Raw genomic sequence first — 13,124 nt, forward strand, 5'->3', positions numbered from 1 at the left:
TGGGTGGGTCACTGGGGCAGAGTCCAGAGTCTGAGATGGACAGCTGCACTAACTTTAGGTTAGTTTCTTCTTCTGTAGGAAAGGGGGAGTTGGTTAGGCAGGTTTGAGGGTTGACATCCTTCCTGGGGTCTGGTCTGTTTGAAGACGATGTTACCTCAGGACTCAGACTCAGCCATAGCTTAACGGGACCACAAAGGGGCTCTTACTACATGCCCAGGAGTCAGAGAGCTAGAAATAGTTGCAGCTCAGCCTTAATGATGACCACAAAATAGCTTTACACTGGGACTTTAATGTGTCACCAGTAAAAACTGCAAGAAGTTGTAAATTGGATTTCAGTGTCCACGCGCCTGAGGATTAAGAAATTGTTCTTTTCCAGGTTAGGTTGTTGTTAATTAACAAGGTATGGGTAGCCTTGCAAAACGGAATAAACAGAGTTCTTTAGTTAATCAGTGAGGGGAGAAACAAAGAGAAAACAGGTGAATATCAAGATGGATCAAATTGCAAACAAACTAAGCCTAATTACAGGTGGCTAGATAGCAAGCTATGCAGTGAGTTAAACTGCAAACTAGCTAAATCTAAGTGCTATTGGTTCCCTGAATTTCACCCTTACATTTAGTAGTTTGATTTTCATTATCCCTATTTCACAGATGAGGAAACTAAAGTTCACAGATATTTCAATACTTTCTCCCCAATGATGATAGCTAGTAAAAGCAGAACCAGGATGAACCCAGCTCAGCCTGGCTCCAAAGACCACGATTTTCTCACTATTCCCAGCAGTGTGCTGATAAGCTGTCAAAAATAAATAAATAAACAAACAAATAAATAAGATAAAATTAAAGAAATAGAAATTAAAGAAATAAAAACAAGCCAGATGTGTAGCATTTGCCCATTTCCATGGTGTAAAAATTCTTACCATGGCCAGTGTGAAGCTACCATGATGAGCTCACTGAACACCAACGTGAAAAGAGATGTGCACAATTGGTTCTTATGAGCCAATGAGAGCTAGCTCTAGCAAAACACTAGAAAACGGGTCAAGGGCTCAAACCCAGCCTTTGATTCTAAGAACCACGTTTCTCCCCAACCTCCCAAACAGAGCTGTCTCTTAATGTAGCTCCTCAGAGCACATCTTTGCACTGGAGTTCTGCCTTGTTAGGGAGGATGCTTAGCTCTTATTCCTAGAAGGCAGTTAAGCATGACGAGGGACAAATCATAGGGGTGAACTTCAGAGATTTCCTAATGCCTTCAGGACGCTAATGATGCAGACAGGAGTCCCAGAGGACTATTTATCATTCTCCATGATGGTGGGCCAAGAGATCCTTTATCATTTGCTTTATCTCTTTGCCATCTGAGCTGCTTACGATTCATGACTGTGTGGTACGGTGAGACCAGCAGGGGCCCGGGCATGTGGCCAGTGGAAACATTATGGTGAGCCAACTCTGGGCCTTCCCCACTGGACCAGGGCAAGCAGCACACCTGCTGCGTGCTGGCTAAGTCCATTTCAGACAGTGGCAATGATAGTCTCTCAGGGTTGGAAGAGACCCCTCTGATTATCCAGTCTGACTTCTATCTATTATCCCGAGGGCTGTAGACTGAAGATGTCTAGTGATGGTGAACTCCTTCCTTTCCAAAGAAGTTGATTCCACATTTGAGTCCCTTTGTGAAAAGTTCATTTTCTATACTAAAATAAATTCTGCAAACATGTTTCATCCTGACATCATTCTGGTTCTAAACCTAGGAGCTGTAAATGACCAGACTAATCTGTCTCCTTATGGCAGGCATATTATTCATGATGGACTACGTTATTCAGCAGTGACGAACAACTACAATAGCAGCAATAAACAACAGTAATAAAAACGGTAACAGTTCTTGCTCATGAAAAATGTTCATCAAGTGTTGGTTGAGCATGGGGCTCATGTTAACACAGGGACACAGGCTGTCAGAGGCCAGTCATCATCTCTCAACATGACCATTCTCTAGAGGATAAAAGGAGTCCTTCAGCAGCAGTGAAATGTTCTAGCTTTCAAGTATTGTACATAATTCTGCTCTTGTTGGCGAGAACTATTCAAGTGGCCTTACTTATGCTTAACGGGACCACAAAGGGGCTCTTACTACATGCCCAGGAGTCAGAGAGCTAGAAACAGTTGCAGCTCAGCCTTAAGGACGACCACAAAATAGCTTTACACATATTTGAATATAGCTAGAATGTCATCCTGCTTTTTCTTCTCAGGCTAACCCCCAGCTCACCTCCTCACTTACAGTGTTACGTGCTTCTTGCTCCCTTCATCACTCATTTTACTCTCCTCTGATCATGATAGAGCTTTGTATCTCTCTGTGATCATGTCTAGAGTTCAGTTTTTCCAGGACAGTCTAATTATGGCTCATTTCCCTCATCGAAGGCACCATGGTTAGAATTCTGGAGACTAAGATTGCAATTTTATTATTTTTTTGGCATCCACAGCACCCTGCTGTTGTATTATATATTCACTGGACTCTAAGCGCCAGGATAGTGGGCACTATGACTGTCTTGCTTGTGTAGTGTCCCTGTCATTTGGAAAAAGTTCTGATAAATCCTAATATTTGTTGGATGGATACGCATGTTGAATGTACTCTGTACCTGTGCCTAATTTTTTACTCATGCTGTCAAGTCTTGTCACCTCCATCTTGTCCTGACATAATTAGCTTTATCAGACTCAAGTGCAGGTTATATTTATTTCTTAAATTTGTTCCAGCATAGAGTTGTGAAAGAATATTATTTTTGGAGTCAAAAGTGTGTATTTGACACCCAGCTCTGATTATATCATTCAGTAGCACATATTTCTTAAGTACCAACAATGTGACAGGTGCCTTGGATACAATTATGAGAAAGACAAGTCCGCCAGGCCACCTTACTCTTGAGTGGGTTAATTTGGGCAAAAAAATATACCATCTCTAGATTAACATGTATATTTCATGTATTTTCTTTTTTACTATGGTTTTCCCAGGATACTTGGCATATAGTTTGTGCTCAGTAAGTATTAATGAGTGAATAGATCGCTAAGCTCCAGTTTGTTCTTTATCAGAATCTCCTGGGAGGGCATGTGTAGTTTGGAAACAGAGTAGTACATTGTCCCATTGTCTCATTTTTATTTTCAGTCTTGATGTTGATTGTGTGAAATCTAAAATAAGATTAAAGGAAGACATGAAATGTGTCTGTTACCCTCAGGGGATAAGGGTTACCCAAGGTTGCATAACACTATTCTAGATTGATACCAACCTGTTAATCACCATACTTTGGGGACCATTGTTCACTGAATCCAACTTGGCCACAAGGAAGTGAGGCTTTGTCTTGTATGTTGTTGAAGCTCAGCTATACAAAACCTACCACATCTCCCTGGTCAACCAGTCTACTAACCAAACAAGAAGAAAACCCAATTAGACTTTCCAGGCTTGTTTTTATGAACCCTTGCACAGTCCTAATGATCGATGCCCCTTCTGGTGCTCAGAAATTACTGCTTAGCTAATTTTGTTCTGCAATGTTGCCTGTACTTACCTGAATACTTTATACAATCGCTTTATCTACCTTGGGCTATACAATTCATTGTAACCTTTTCATCTTGAAAATCACTTTCTTTGAGGGGAAAAAAGATAAGCAGAGTTGAGGAATACTGCTTTCTCTTTCATTCACAAGTACTCTATTATCAGTTGCAAGAAGAGGGCTTTATCTTTTTATGATCTTAACTTCAGAAAGCATTTTTCCTTTCTGTGTACGAACAAGCGTGAGAAATATGAAAGGCAACCATGTGTGAGATAGTGCATGTGATTTTAGGACAAGTGCGTGTGAGCCTAAGGGGAATTTGGGATTGAGAGAGCATTCAGAGAGGGTGAGTGGGTGTGCTAGTGTGTGAAGGTTGCACAGAGGTGGACAAGGAGACAATCTGAATGATGGAGGCTTTATGTGTGGTGAGAGTAGTGTGGGGTTGACATCTGCAGGTGGAGGCTGATCAACCATATCCCTCTGCTCTACCTTTAGTTATGAGAACTCAGGCTGGAAGAACTTGAAGGATTATCCAGATTATTTCTGACACTGTTGGGTCAAATGACTACTAGACCAGCCCTAGTTTCTAACTTGAACTGTCTCCAAAGAAGATTCCTCTCTCAACCTCTGCAACCCACTTGAACGTTCAACGCCACAATCTTCACTTTGTTTAGCCTAAATTCTTCTAGCTCTGGCCCAAATCCTGAGAAGAATGAAACCTCTGTGAGGTGAGAACTGCCCTGGTGGCATGAGAAAGGCAGCTCTGGGTGGTCTGGAAGGGCTATTGCGTGAGGACAGGGGTGCTATGGCCCAGTGTTTGGTAATCCATAGGACTTACAGGGTCTCTCATTTTATTAGAAAACTTCCCAGATATCTCCATCTAGGTTGAAAAGGCCCTTTGGTTCTATTGTTGGCTTCAAACCCTCAGGCATGCCAAGACTCAGTGAGCTTGTTGAGCACATAGTCAGTCCTCTCTTTTCTGAACTGGTCCACAGGCATGTTGAGTGTCTGGAAGGTGCGCAGCAGGCACCGGGGTTGGGATGTGTTATTTGGTCAGAAGTGAATTAAATGTACCTTCCAGTTAAACCTGGCAGAACAAAAACATTCCTGAAATGCTTGAGAAAAGATCCATTTTAGGGAAAACCATGGCTATTTCTTGGCCTCTCACTTTTAGGTTGAGCAGTACAGTTTCAAGCTTATTATTGATCTGCATGTCAATCAGGTCAGGATGGACTCAAAACTTCCTAGGAGAAGTTTTTAAAAGAGTCTCCTGAGCAATCACTGCAGCCAATTGTTTAGAAAAGTAAACTGCCTCCAATTTGGAGCCGGCACAGCATTCCCATCAGGTGAGATGGGCCGCATGAAGAGTGTAGCGATCTGTCCATTTTCTGCGAGCCATCTCATGCAAATTTCCCTTGGTTCACTGGAATAGCTGACAATAATAACTGCTAACATTGAGCATTTTCTACGTCTCAGGCATGGGATAGGTGCTTGACGTAGAATATCACTGCTGATGCCTGCTGTAATAACACAAGGTGGGTGGGTGTAATCTAACTCCCATTTTACAAATGAGAACATTAAAATCTGGGGAAAATCTGCCTTTTCCCAAGCACACACGGTAAATGGCAGACTCAGTGCACAGGTCTGCGTTCTACTCACCAGTGCTCTTAACCCCTGTGATGTGTTGCCTCCCTGAACCATGGTGGGCAGTGTAGGCAGGGTTGTTCTCATAGGCAGTGAATGCCAGGGCACGAGCTGAAGGTGTAGAATAGAAGGGAGAAATACAATGAATGGCGGCTGTCATTTCTGAACTCTAACAGAGCCTATAAAATAAATATGCAAATTGGGACTTTATGTCACCTTGGTGATTGGAAAACTAGCTACTATGACAGGTTATGCTCGGAAAATCCAATGGTAGAGGAGAGAGTACAGAACTGACTTGTACCGGGGAATAGTGAGGAGGCGGGCAGGGGAAAGAGAGAGAACAACTGACAGGGGAGTGGAGGTGATTGTGGCTGGGGCAGCCTGGGACAGGATGAAGCTGAGGGTGGCACTCTTAGCTTTGGTTCTAATTCAACACAGGAAGGAAGGGAGAGTACAAAGCCCCATTTATAGCTGCACTCTGGCCGGCTCTGTCCAACATGCAACTCAGTTTAGAGGAACTTAAGACCACAGGGCTTGTTTCCCTTGCAACTGTCTCAGGCTGTATCTGAGTCTTATCCTCAGATGACGTCAAATGAGAAGTGCCAGGACCCAGTGTGACTCTGAGCCAAGGGCAAGCACAGTGGGCTGTCTAGTCATTTTAAAGTCAACACAGCCAGATTAAGCAATCATGATGATCAAAGCTAGAATAGAGAAGACACAAAGCTTTAGGCTGTTGGCCTGTGATATGGTCAAGGCCAAATCTGTGGCTGGAATAGTTTCAAGGCAACGTGCACCCTATTAAGATCAATACATGATAAATGGGGTGTTTTGTTTTTTTTTCTTTGCTACCAAGTTATATCAGCTCTGTAGCTGTTAACATGTGGCTGCCCAGTTAGGCCTCAGGCTACATGTCTTCTTCCTGTGATGCCCCAGGAGCCAGCAGGGTGGGTGGTAAGGGAGTTATTGAAAAATGAAGAGCCTCCTCCAGGAGGAGAAAGGAGGGGACTGGAAACCCCACTAAGGCCCAGAGGTTACCCCAGGGGTTCAGACCGAGTTTACAGGATCCAGTATGACCCAGGCTATTTCCTCTTTCCTGGGGAGGCCCAAGTCCCAATTGCGACACTCTGGCCTGCCCTAGTTCTCCAGGCCCTTGACATGCAAATCCTACAATCTCACTGCTGATAAATGATTTGCAGGCAGGATGACTAATACTATACTGCCCAGCTGGCAGTTTATCTAGTGTTCCTGCTAATCCTGGTTTTACACCCTTTTTATTGTTTTTAAAACCCCACAAAAGTGGGGGAAAATAGAATTGGCCTTAATAGAAGAACCTTACTAAATCGGGCTATAAAAACAGCAACTCTGGAGTTAAAAGTGCTCGGTCCAAATCCTGACCCTACTGCTTTAGTTGTTAGTTGAGTGACTTTGGACAAGTTGCTTAATTTTGCTGTATCTCAGTTTCCCCATCTGTACAGTAAAGATGAGAGTATCTACCTCCTGGGGTATTGAATGAATAAATACACTTAAAGTGTTTGGAACAGATAATAAACATGCACTAAATGTTAGCCATTATTATTAAGGGAAAACATCTTCTGAAGTCAAAAGCTGATCAACATTTCAAAGCAAATGCTTTGTAGTTCTTCTCCTTTCAAATACTTAAAGCCGGATGTTGAGTTCAGCATGGAATAACGTGGGAGGGTAGGAATGAATGGCTGTGGGGATAAGGACTAGCTGGGGCCACCGGGTGGGGGGCTTGTGGGTGGGGGAGAGGATGGAGGACAGCAGGGTGATAAGGCCTGAGGATGTATAAATATCCTTATCCTAGAGGCAAAGGTGGTCCTGCAGAAGGGGGGGGCGGGGTCAGTGTGACCTAGTCTTGACCTCGTGCTGCTAGCTAAGCTCAGGGCACCCTGCAGTCCCAGCAGCAGACTCAGCACCTGCTGATTGAAGGGCTTTTGGCCAGTCTGCCCCAGAAAGTGCAGGAGGGAGGCTGGCCTTGTGATCCTCAGAAGGGATGCAAGGTTTAGAACAATTGATGAAAAATGTGAAGCTGCGCTCTAACCATAGAGTTAGAGACTCTGAGTTTTGGTAAATATCCTGTACCTCTCCATCTCCTCACATGTAAAAGAGGAACCAGAAAGAAGCACTGGAAATCCTACCAGAGCAAAATCATTGGCTGTCAATAATCTGATAGGTCTGGAATTTCCTAAAAGAATGGACTTAACCCAAACTGGGGGACCCAGGTAGCAGGCTTGAGAATAGACTGTGAAGAGGGAAGCTGCCGTGTGATTACACAGACCCATCAAAGAACAATGTGGCTCCTTTGCAGGGCTGTGATAATGGATTTTGTAAGCAAACACAGGAGGCATGCTTTTTTCTTCATGGGTCTTTACCAGTGTGGGATAAACCATATCAAGTAGCTACCATGTTTCCCCGAAAATAAGACCTAGCTGAACCATAAGCTCTAATGCATCTTTTGGAGCAAAAATTAATATAAGATCCGGTCTTATTATTATATTATATAAAACTCGGTCTTATATTAAAATAAGACCGGGTCATATATTAAATTTTGCTCCAAAAGACACATTAGAGCTGATGGCCCAGCCAGGTCTTATTTTCGGGGAAACATGGTAATCAGCCTCACAGAGCAGAAGACCCTGAACTGCAATTAGCTATGAAGGCCAAAAAGATCTACAGTCAGAATGACCTCTCCCTTTCTATAGAAGTTTATTGGATTAGAACTTCAGACTGGATTCACGCCTTACCAAGTCTGCAACCTTGTGGCAACCAATAACAACTTTTCTGAGCCTCTCTTTTCTTCTCATTTGTAAAATGTGCCATGGTATTCCCCCTGGAAATAGTGGTAGAATTACCTGTCTTACTTCCTAGGGATATTATGAAGATCTAGTAAAATTACATAAGTGAAAGCGCCTATGAAAGGCTAAGTGCTAAATAAATGTAGGAGGGGGTTCCTAGGTACTCTAGTAAGTCATCCAAGTCTTTTTCCCCTTGGAATGCAAAAAGGAACCACGAGCAGAGACTGTTACTACTAGCCAGACACCCCTGCTGCTCTGTAATTCCCCACCCCTTTTGTAGTTAGAGGGAGGTCATGTTCTGGCCAATCAAATGTGAGTGAGTTGATATCTGTCCCTCCTCAGAGAAGTAGTTAGGCAGTGAGCACCTCCTCCATCTCTTTTCTTTGCTGTGGCAACCTTGGAAGCTATGTTTTCCAGGTGGCATAGCTACAAGATGGAAGAGGGCCACTGAACTTGCACTATACTTTATGTGAATGAGGAATGAACATTCTGTCTAGCCACTGAAAGTTTGAGCGTTAGTCTGCTGTAGCAATGATTACCAGTCCTTACCCTGATTCAGAATGGAAGTTTTGGGCAGTAGGAGAGGCATTATTCATTTAAGGGATATACAGACGGTTATGCCAAACTTTCCTCTCAAGAGTTCTATCCATTCTACTCAAAGCTATTATTTGAATAGGGTATCTACTCTGCAAAGGGGATGGGACAAATCCTTCCAGACAAAAAAATTTCCTTTTGCTACAAAATGCATTTATTTCCAGCCAGATAAAATTGTCCAACTGCATATATGGGTACATATTAGACGGTCCTTCTTTGATAAATGTCCCGTGTACAGAGCAATTTCTAATTATTAAAATGCATACGAAACACACATCTTTATCTCTTAAAATATAATTTAAATAAACTGCTAACGTATAAGCTATGTCTTGTCATTGACGTGAGTGGCGAGCGATTCTTCATGGAGGAGTCCAGGGCAATACTGACGCATTGCCCCAGGATAGGATTCCAAGAGAGAGCAGGCAGCAAGCACCTCTAGCTCACCTGATTGTGGGGACAGTTTCTGTTGGGGCAGTGAGCCTTCTGTGAACAAAGAGTTAAGTGCAGACAAAGAAGTATGACATATGCAACGTGGAGGGGCATTTCACAGAATGCAAACACCATTCAGGTAAATTAATGGACTGTAGAATGAAAGCTTGGTGAATGCAAATCTATTTATACTACTGGGTACTGTGGCACCGTCTTACAAGGCATTCAATAAATATCTATTAAGGTAAGGATAAGAGAATAAGCTGGAATGTTGTCTTGGTGCCCCATATCTGTTTTCAAGATTGGGCTTTAAGTAATGAATTTTTTGCATACCATTTTTCGTTTCTTCAGAGTAAATCATTCTATTTCGAAAGTGGTCCATTTCCTTATCTTTAGATTCTTCACTAACATTTAGAAGAGTTCTTGCAGACTGCCAGTATTAGGGGCTCATTGGCTTACAGAGAGGTCCATACAAAGCCTTGATTTGACCCTTGAAGTAGAAAGCCTGTTTGGCTCAGAATGTCTAGGATCTAGTTTATTCTTCACACCTGCTCTTGTTCTGGCTCCTGTTAATATCCCAAGCTCAAAATAGCCACGGAAACTCAAAGGTTGAACAGTATATTTCTTCATGAAATCTCATGTCAGTATCAACTACTTCCAGTGCCATGGCTCCCTCAGGACTTGAAGTAGTTGATCTCTTGAAGTTCTCTCCTTCAGAGTTCTCCACCTGCTGCTTGAAGGTAACATTCTTGTTCGAAGGCTGATGCTGGGGAGTTTCCCACAAAGGAAATTCCTGGAAAATCTGTAGCCCCTTGTGATTCTCATACTGTCTCGTTCTCCATAAGGCTAAGGTTGCAATTCTGGAGACACAAAGGAAAAGTTTCTAAACTCATCCTGGTTAATCATAGGAAGATGTCCCTCATCAATTGGCGTTAAAACTGGCTCTTCTTTTATGAAGTCAGGGTCAAAATTGCTGACATCTTCTCGGGATTTCTGTCAAAAAGGAAACCAGGGTCAGATTCTATGCACCTGAGACTTATTCATCTTCCATGGGACTTAGTTCATTCCAACGAGTTCAGAGAACTTCTCTGCTACTCACGCAGCAGCATTATTTACAGTTATAACAATTATGATTAAACAGCATTTTATAGTAATTCCACTGCATTGTGTATTATTATGGCATTTGGTAACCACCAATTCACTAACCCCATGAAAATCTTGCTGAACAAGGCCAGCCTTAGGCTGGGAGGCTAAGGAATTAATTTGATCACCTGAACCAGCCAGCTCGCTCACCTTTTACTCTGCATCTCACCAAGGTGCTACTTCTCAGCAGGCCTTACTGAGAGGCACACAAGCTCGTGTTTGTCAACAGAGGTTGAATAAATTCACACTTGCCCACCTATTGTTTGTACACAATAGGTACAAATCACAATAGGTATGTGATTGAAGCTGTTTTCTCTTGAAAGATTTCTTGGAAATGCTGAGTTTAGGGAACAGCTGCCTCTCATTTTACTCACCGGTCAGATTCCTTGTGCCCAGATGGCAAAGCCTTCTCTTACCCCAAAGGAGCTGGCGGGGGGATACCCATTAAAGGCAGTGGCTTCATCTCTGGGTGCCTGGTATCCAACCTAGCAGGCTCTTACAGATTAAGCTAGTTGTGTGTTTGGAACTGTTGGTATTTGACATCTTTATAAACTGCTGCTGAAAAGGTCATTTCTATTATACTACTGTTAGACCTCTCACGTCTCTCACCTGAGTCAATGATACTCTCTCTCTCTCTCTACCTTTGGAGCACCCTTTGTCCCCCTAACTCTTGATCTGCTATCTCAGCGTCTCTACCTTCCCATGGTGGATCTCTTGACCTACAGACTAAGAGCTGGACCACCCTCAGGAAGGTCACCCCACTCAGCTGTCTAGCTTGGGGAGGCAACCCTGGTGCTCCCAGTATTTCTTCAGTCAAAAAGGACTTGGCCTGTTCTGGCCTGAGGTTTGTGCTGGAGTAGCAGTTACAGACCCAGGCTCTCCACGCCAAGGAGCCAGACTTACTGAAGTGAGTATCATCTCACACCCCTTGTACTTCCTTGGGGACTTGGGACAGGTGCCCTAACAAGGAGCATAAGGAAACTAGCTTAGGAATGACAAATTTCTCAGTTAGCCAAACTCTTTTGGAGAAACCTGTAAAGTTTCAGGCTTCCCAGACCTGGGCACATGGAAAGGTGTTGCCTCAGAAGCAAGGAGCCCAGCCTCCTCCGGGGTGAGGTTGCTCTGCCAACTGTCAGGCTGAATTCCTGGTTTGGTTATTCCATCGGGAATCATCCAGTTACTCAACGGACTTTGATAGAACACTATGACATTTTAAGAAAAAGGAAACTCTACGAGTGTGACGGTCTTGGACACTTACGATTCTGGGTCTGAAAGGTGGCTCTAGTTGGCGATGGTTCAGCTGCGCCCAGTCTATTTCCTTAAAGAAAGGATGTCTCAAGATGGCATGCTCACCGCCCTGAGTCAGGCTGCCCAAGCGCTTGGTGGGGTTCTTGGTCATGAACTGAGACAGAGGGGGAGAAAGACAGTCAATCCTTCAACCATATATAACAAGTATGTCACAAGATGACTGGCATTAGCCCGGGTAGAGGAGCCTGTGTGAGGCTTTCTGGCTGATCTTGCTTAACTCGCTGAATTTTCCACCACGGGCAGCACAGCCGACATGAATTATCCCTTAAAGGTGCAATTACTCGTGTGTATTTATGGCCTGCACCACTTCCATTTCAGACGTGGCCACTGAAATAAAGCTGAAGGGTCCAGTTTTCTTTTCTGTAAATACCATGTATTTTTCTTTCCTCTTTGAAGAAAAGAAACTCTATAAAATAGTGTGCTTTTCTCCAACTCTGCCGTTGTAGACAGCCCACATCTTATGAATGGGGCTACTTTTGGGAACAGCTGTGCCATTTTTCTGAGAGACCTGACTAGCTGGCCAGGATTCCTGCTCTCTGACAAAACCACAGAGAGAAGAGTGAGAGTCGTTATTTTGAAGATCTATGTGAAGAAGCCGCGAGGATGAAAAACTTAAAGTTCTGTGTTCTGGCTCTAGGACAAACAAAGTCGGCCACTTTTCTTTATGCAACAAAGCCATCACAGTTTTAAGTGAAAAGTTGTTTTTCTTCAGGATGCCCCCTTCTCCCCTGCCCTTCCATTTTGAAGTGTTTAATGGCTGAGAATCTTGCTACATAGGCCAAAAACTTAAACAAGCACTGCCATACATTCAAGCAATGTGTGTATGTAAATCTTCTGTATTTATATCAATTGGGAAAGTTCCTTGGGGCTGAACTTTTATCAAGATGTTTTGGGCTAAATCTACTTTCACAAAATGGCCAATAAAGGTGTTCTGACCACGTCCTGACCAAGGACTAGTACGGGATAATTCACTTTTCATGGCCAGAATGTGATTTTCGATTTCAAAGACACTTAAGCTAATTTAATTTCCAATTTTTCAAAGAAAATTGCCTTGGATAATCAGTTTTGTTTTTGTTTTAAAATTTAAATCAAGTTATCTTTAAACAAATTTATGGCAACTTATGACAGCATCTGAGCACCCCTTTCCAAGTTTGATTTATGCCACAAAGGACAAAGGTAATGCTGTGTTCATAGAAATGGCTTTGGAGTGGAATGTCCAGCGTAAATAAAGATGAAATCTTGTGGAAGGTGCAGACATAAAATGGTAGTGTTAGAGGTGGCCATCCCAGCATGGCAGGTGTGCAAAGCTGCAAAGCCTCCCGTGTTGCTTCAGATCAAAATTATCATGGGGAAGGAGGAGGCTGCGCAAGTCCCTAAGCAAATCTGACACGATGGACCTCATAAAATGCTAAGAAAGCTTCAAAGGGGAGACAACAAAAAATGAAGACACTGATGGGGTTTAATGGCTTCTCCTCTTTCCTAGTGACAAGGAATGTAGGCCACAAGTGGTGCTGGAGTGGAAGTGGAACCTGAAAGTAAAAGGAACTTTCAGAGCTCCACAGGTCCAATCAGAGCAGTTATCACTCCAGGCACATACAGAGGTCAACGTAGACTTAGGAAATACGTATCTCATGAATAACTCAGTCTTGGAAGAGCTAGGACTTCATGCTTCCTGG

The 13,124-nt window shown here is 43.2% G+C and overlaps 1 protein-coding gene across 1 annotated transcript in view; it reads right to left on the reverse strand.

The window, feature by feature from the left end:
- Positions 1 to 8,677: 8,677 nt before the first annotated feature.
- Positions 8,678 to 13,124, reverse strand: part of PRKCH (protein kinase C eta) — a 214,752-nt gene continuing 210,305 nt past the window's right edge. The window contains exons 13-14 of the mRNA XM_019750783.2: positions 11,399 to 11,542; positions 8,678 to 9,990 (exon numbers count right to left, since the gene is read on the reverse strand). Of these exons, the coding sequence (XP_019606342.1) occupies positions 9,844 to 9,990; positions 11,399 to 11,542 (291 nt within the window). The 3' untranslated portion in view covers positions 8,678 to 9,843. The remainder of the gene's footprint in view (positions 9,991 to 11,398; positions 11,543 to 13,124) is intronic.

The sequence above is a fragment of the Rhinolophus sinicus genome, linkage group LG03 (assembly GCF_036562045.2).
Source record: "Rhinolophus sinicus isolate RSC01 linkage group LG03, ASM3656204v1, whole genome shotgun sequence".
Taxonomy (NCBI): domain Eukaryota; kingdom Metazoa; phylum Chordata; class Mammalia; order Chiroptera; family Rhinolophidae; genus Rhinolophus; species Rhinolophus sinicus.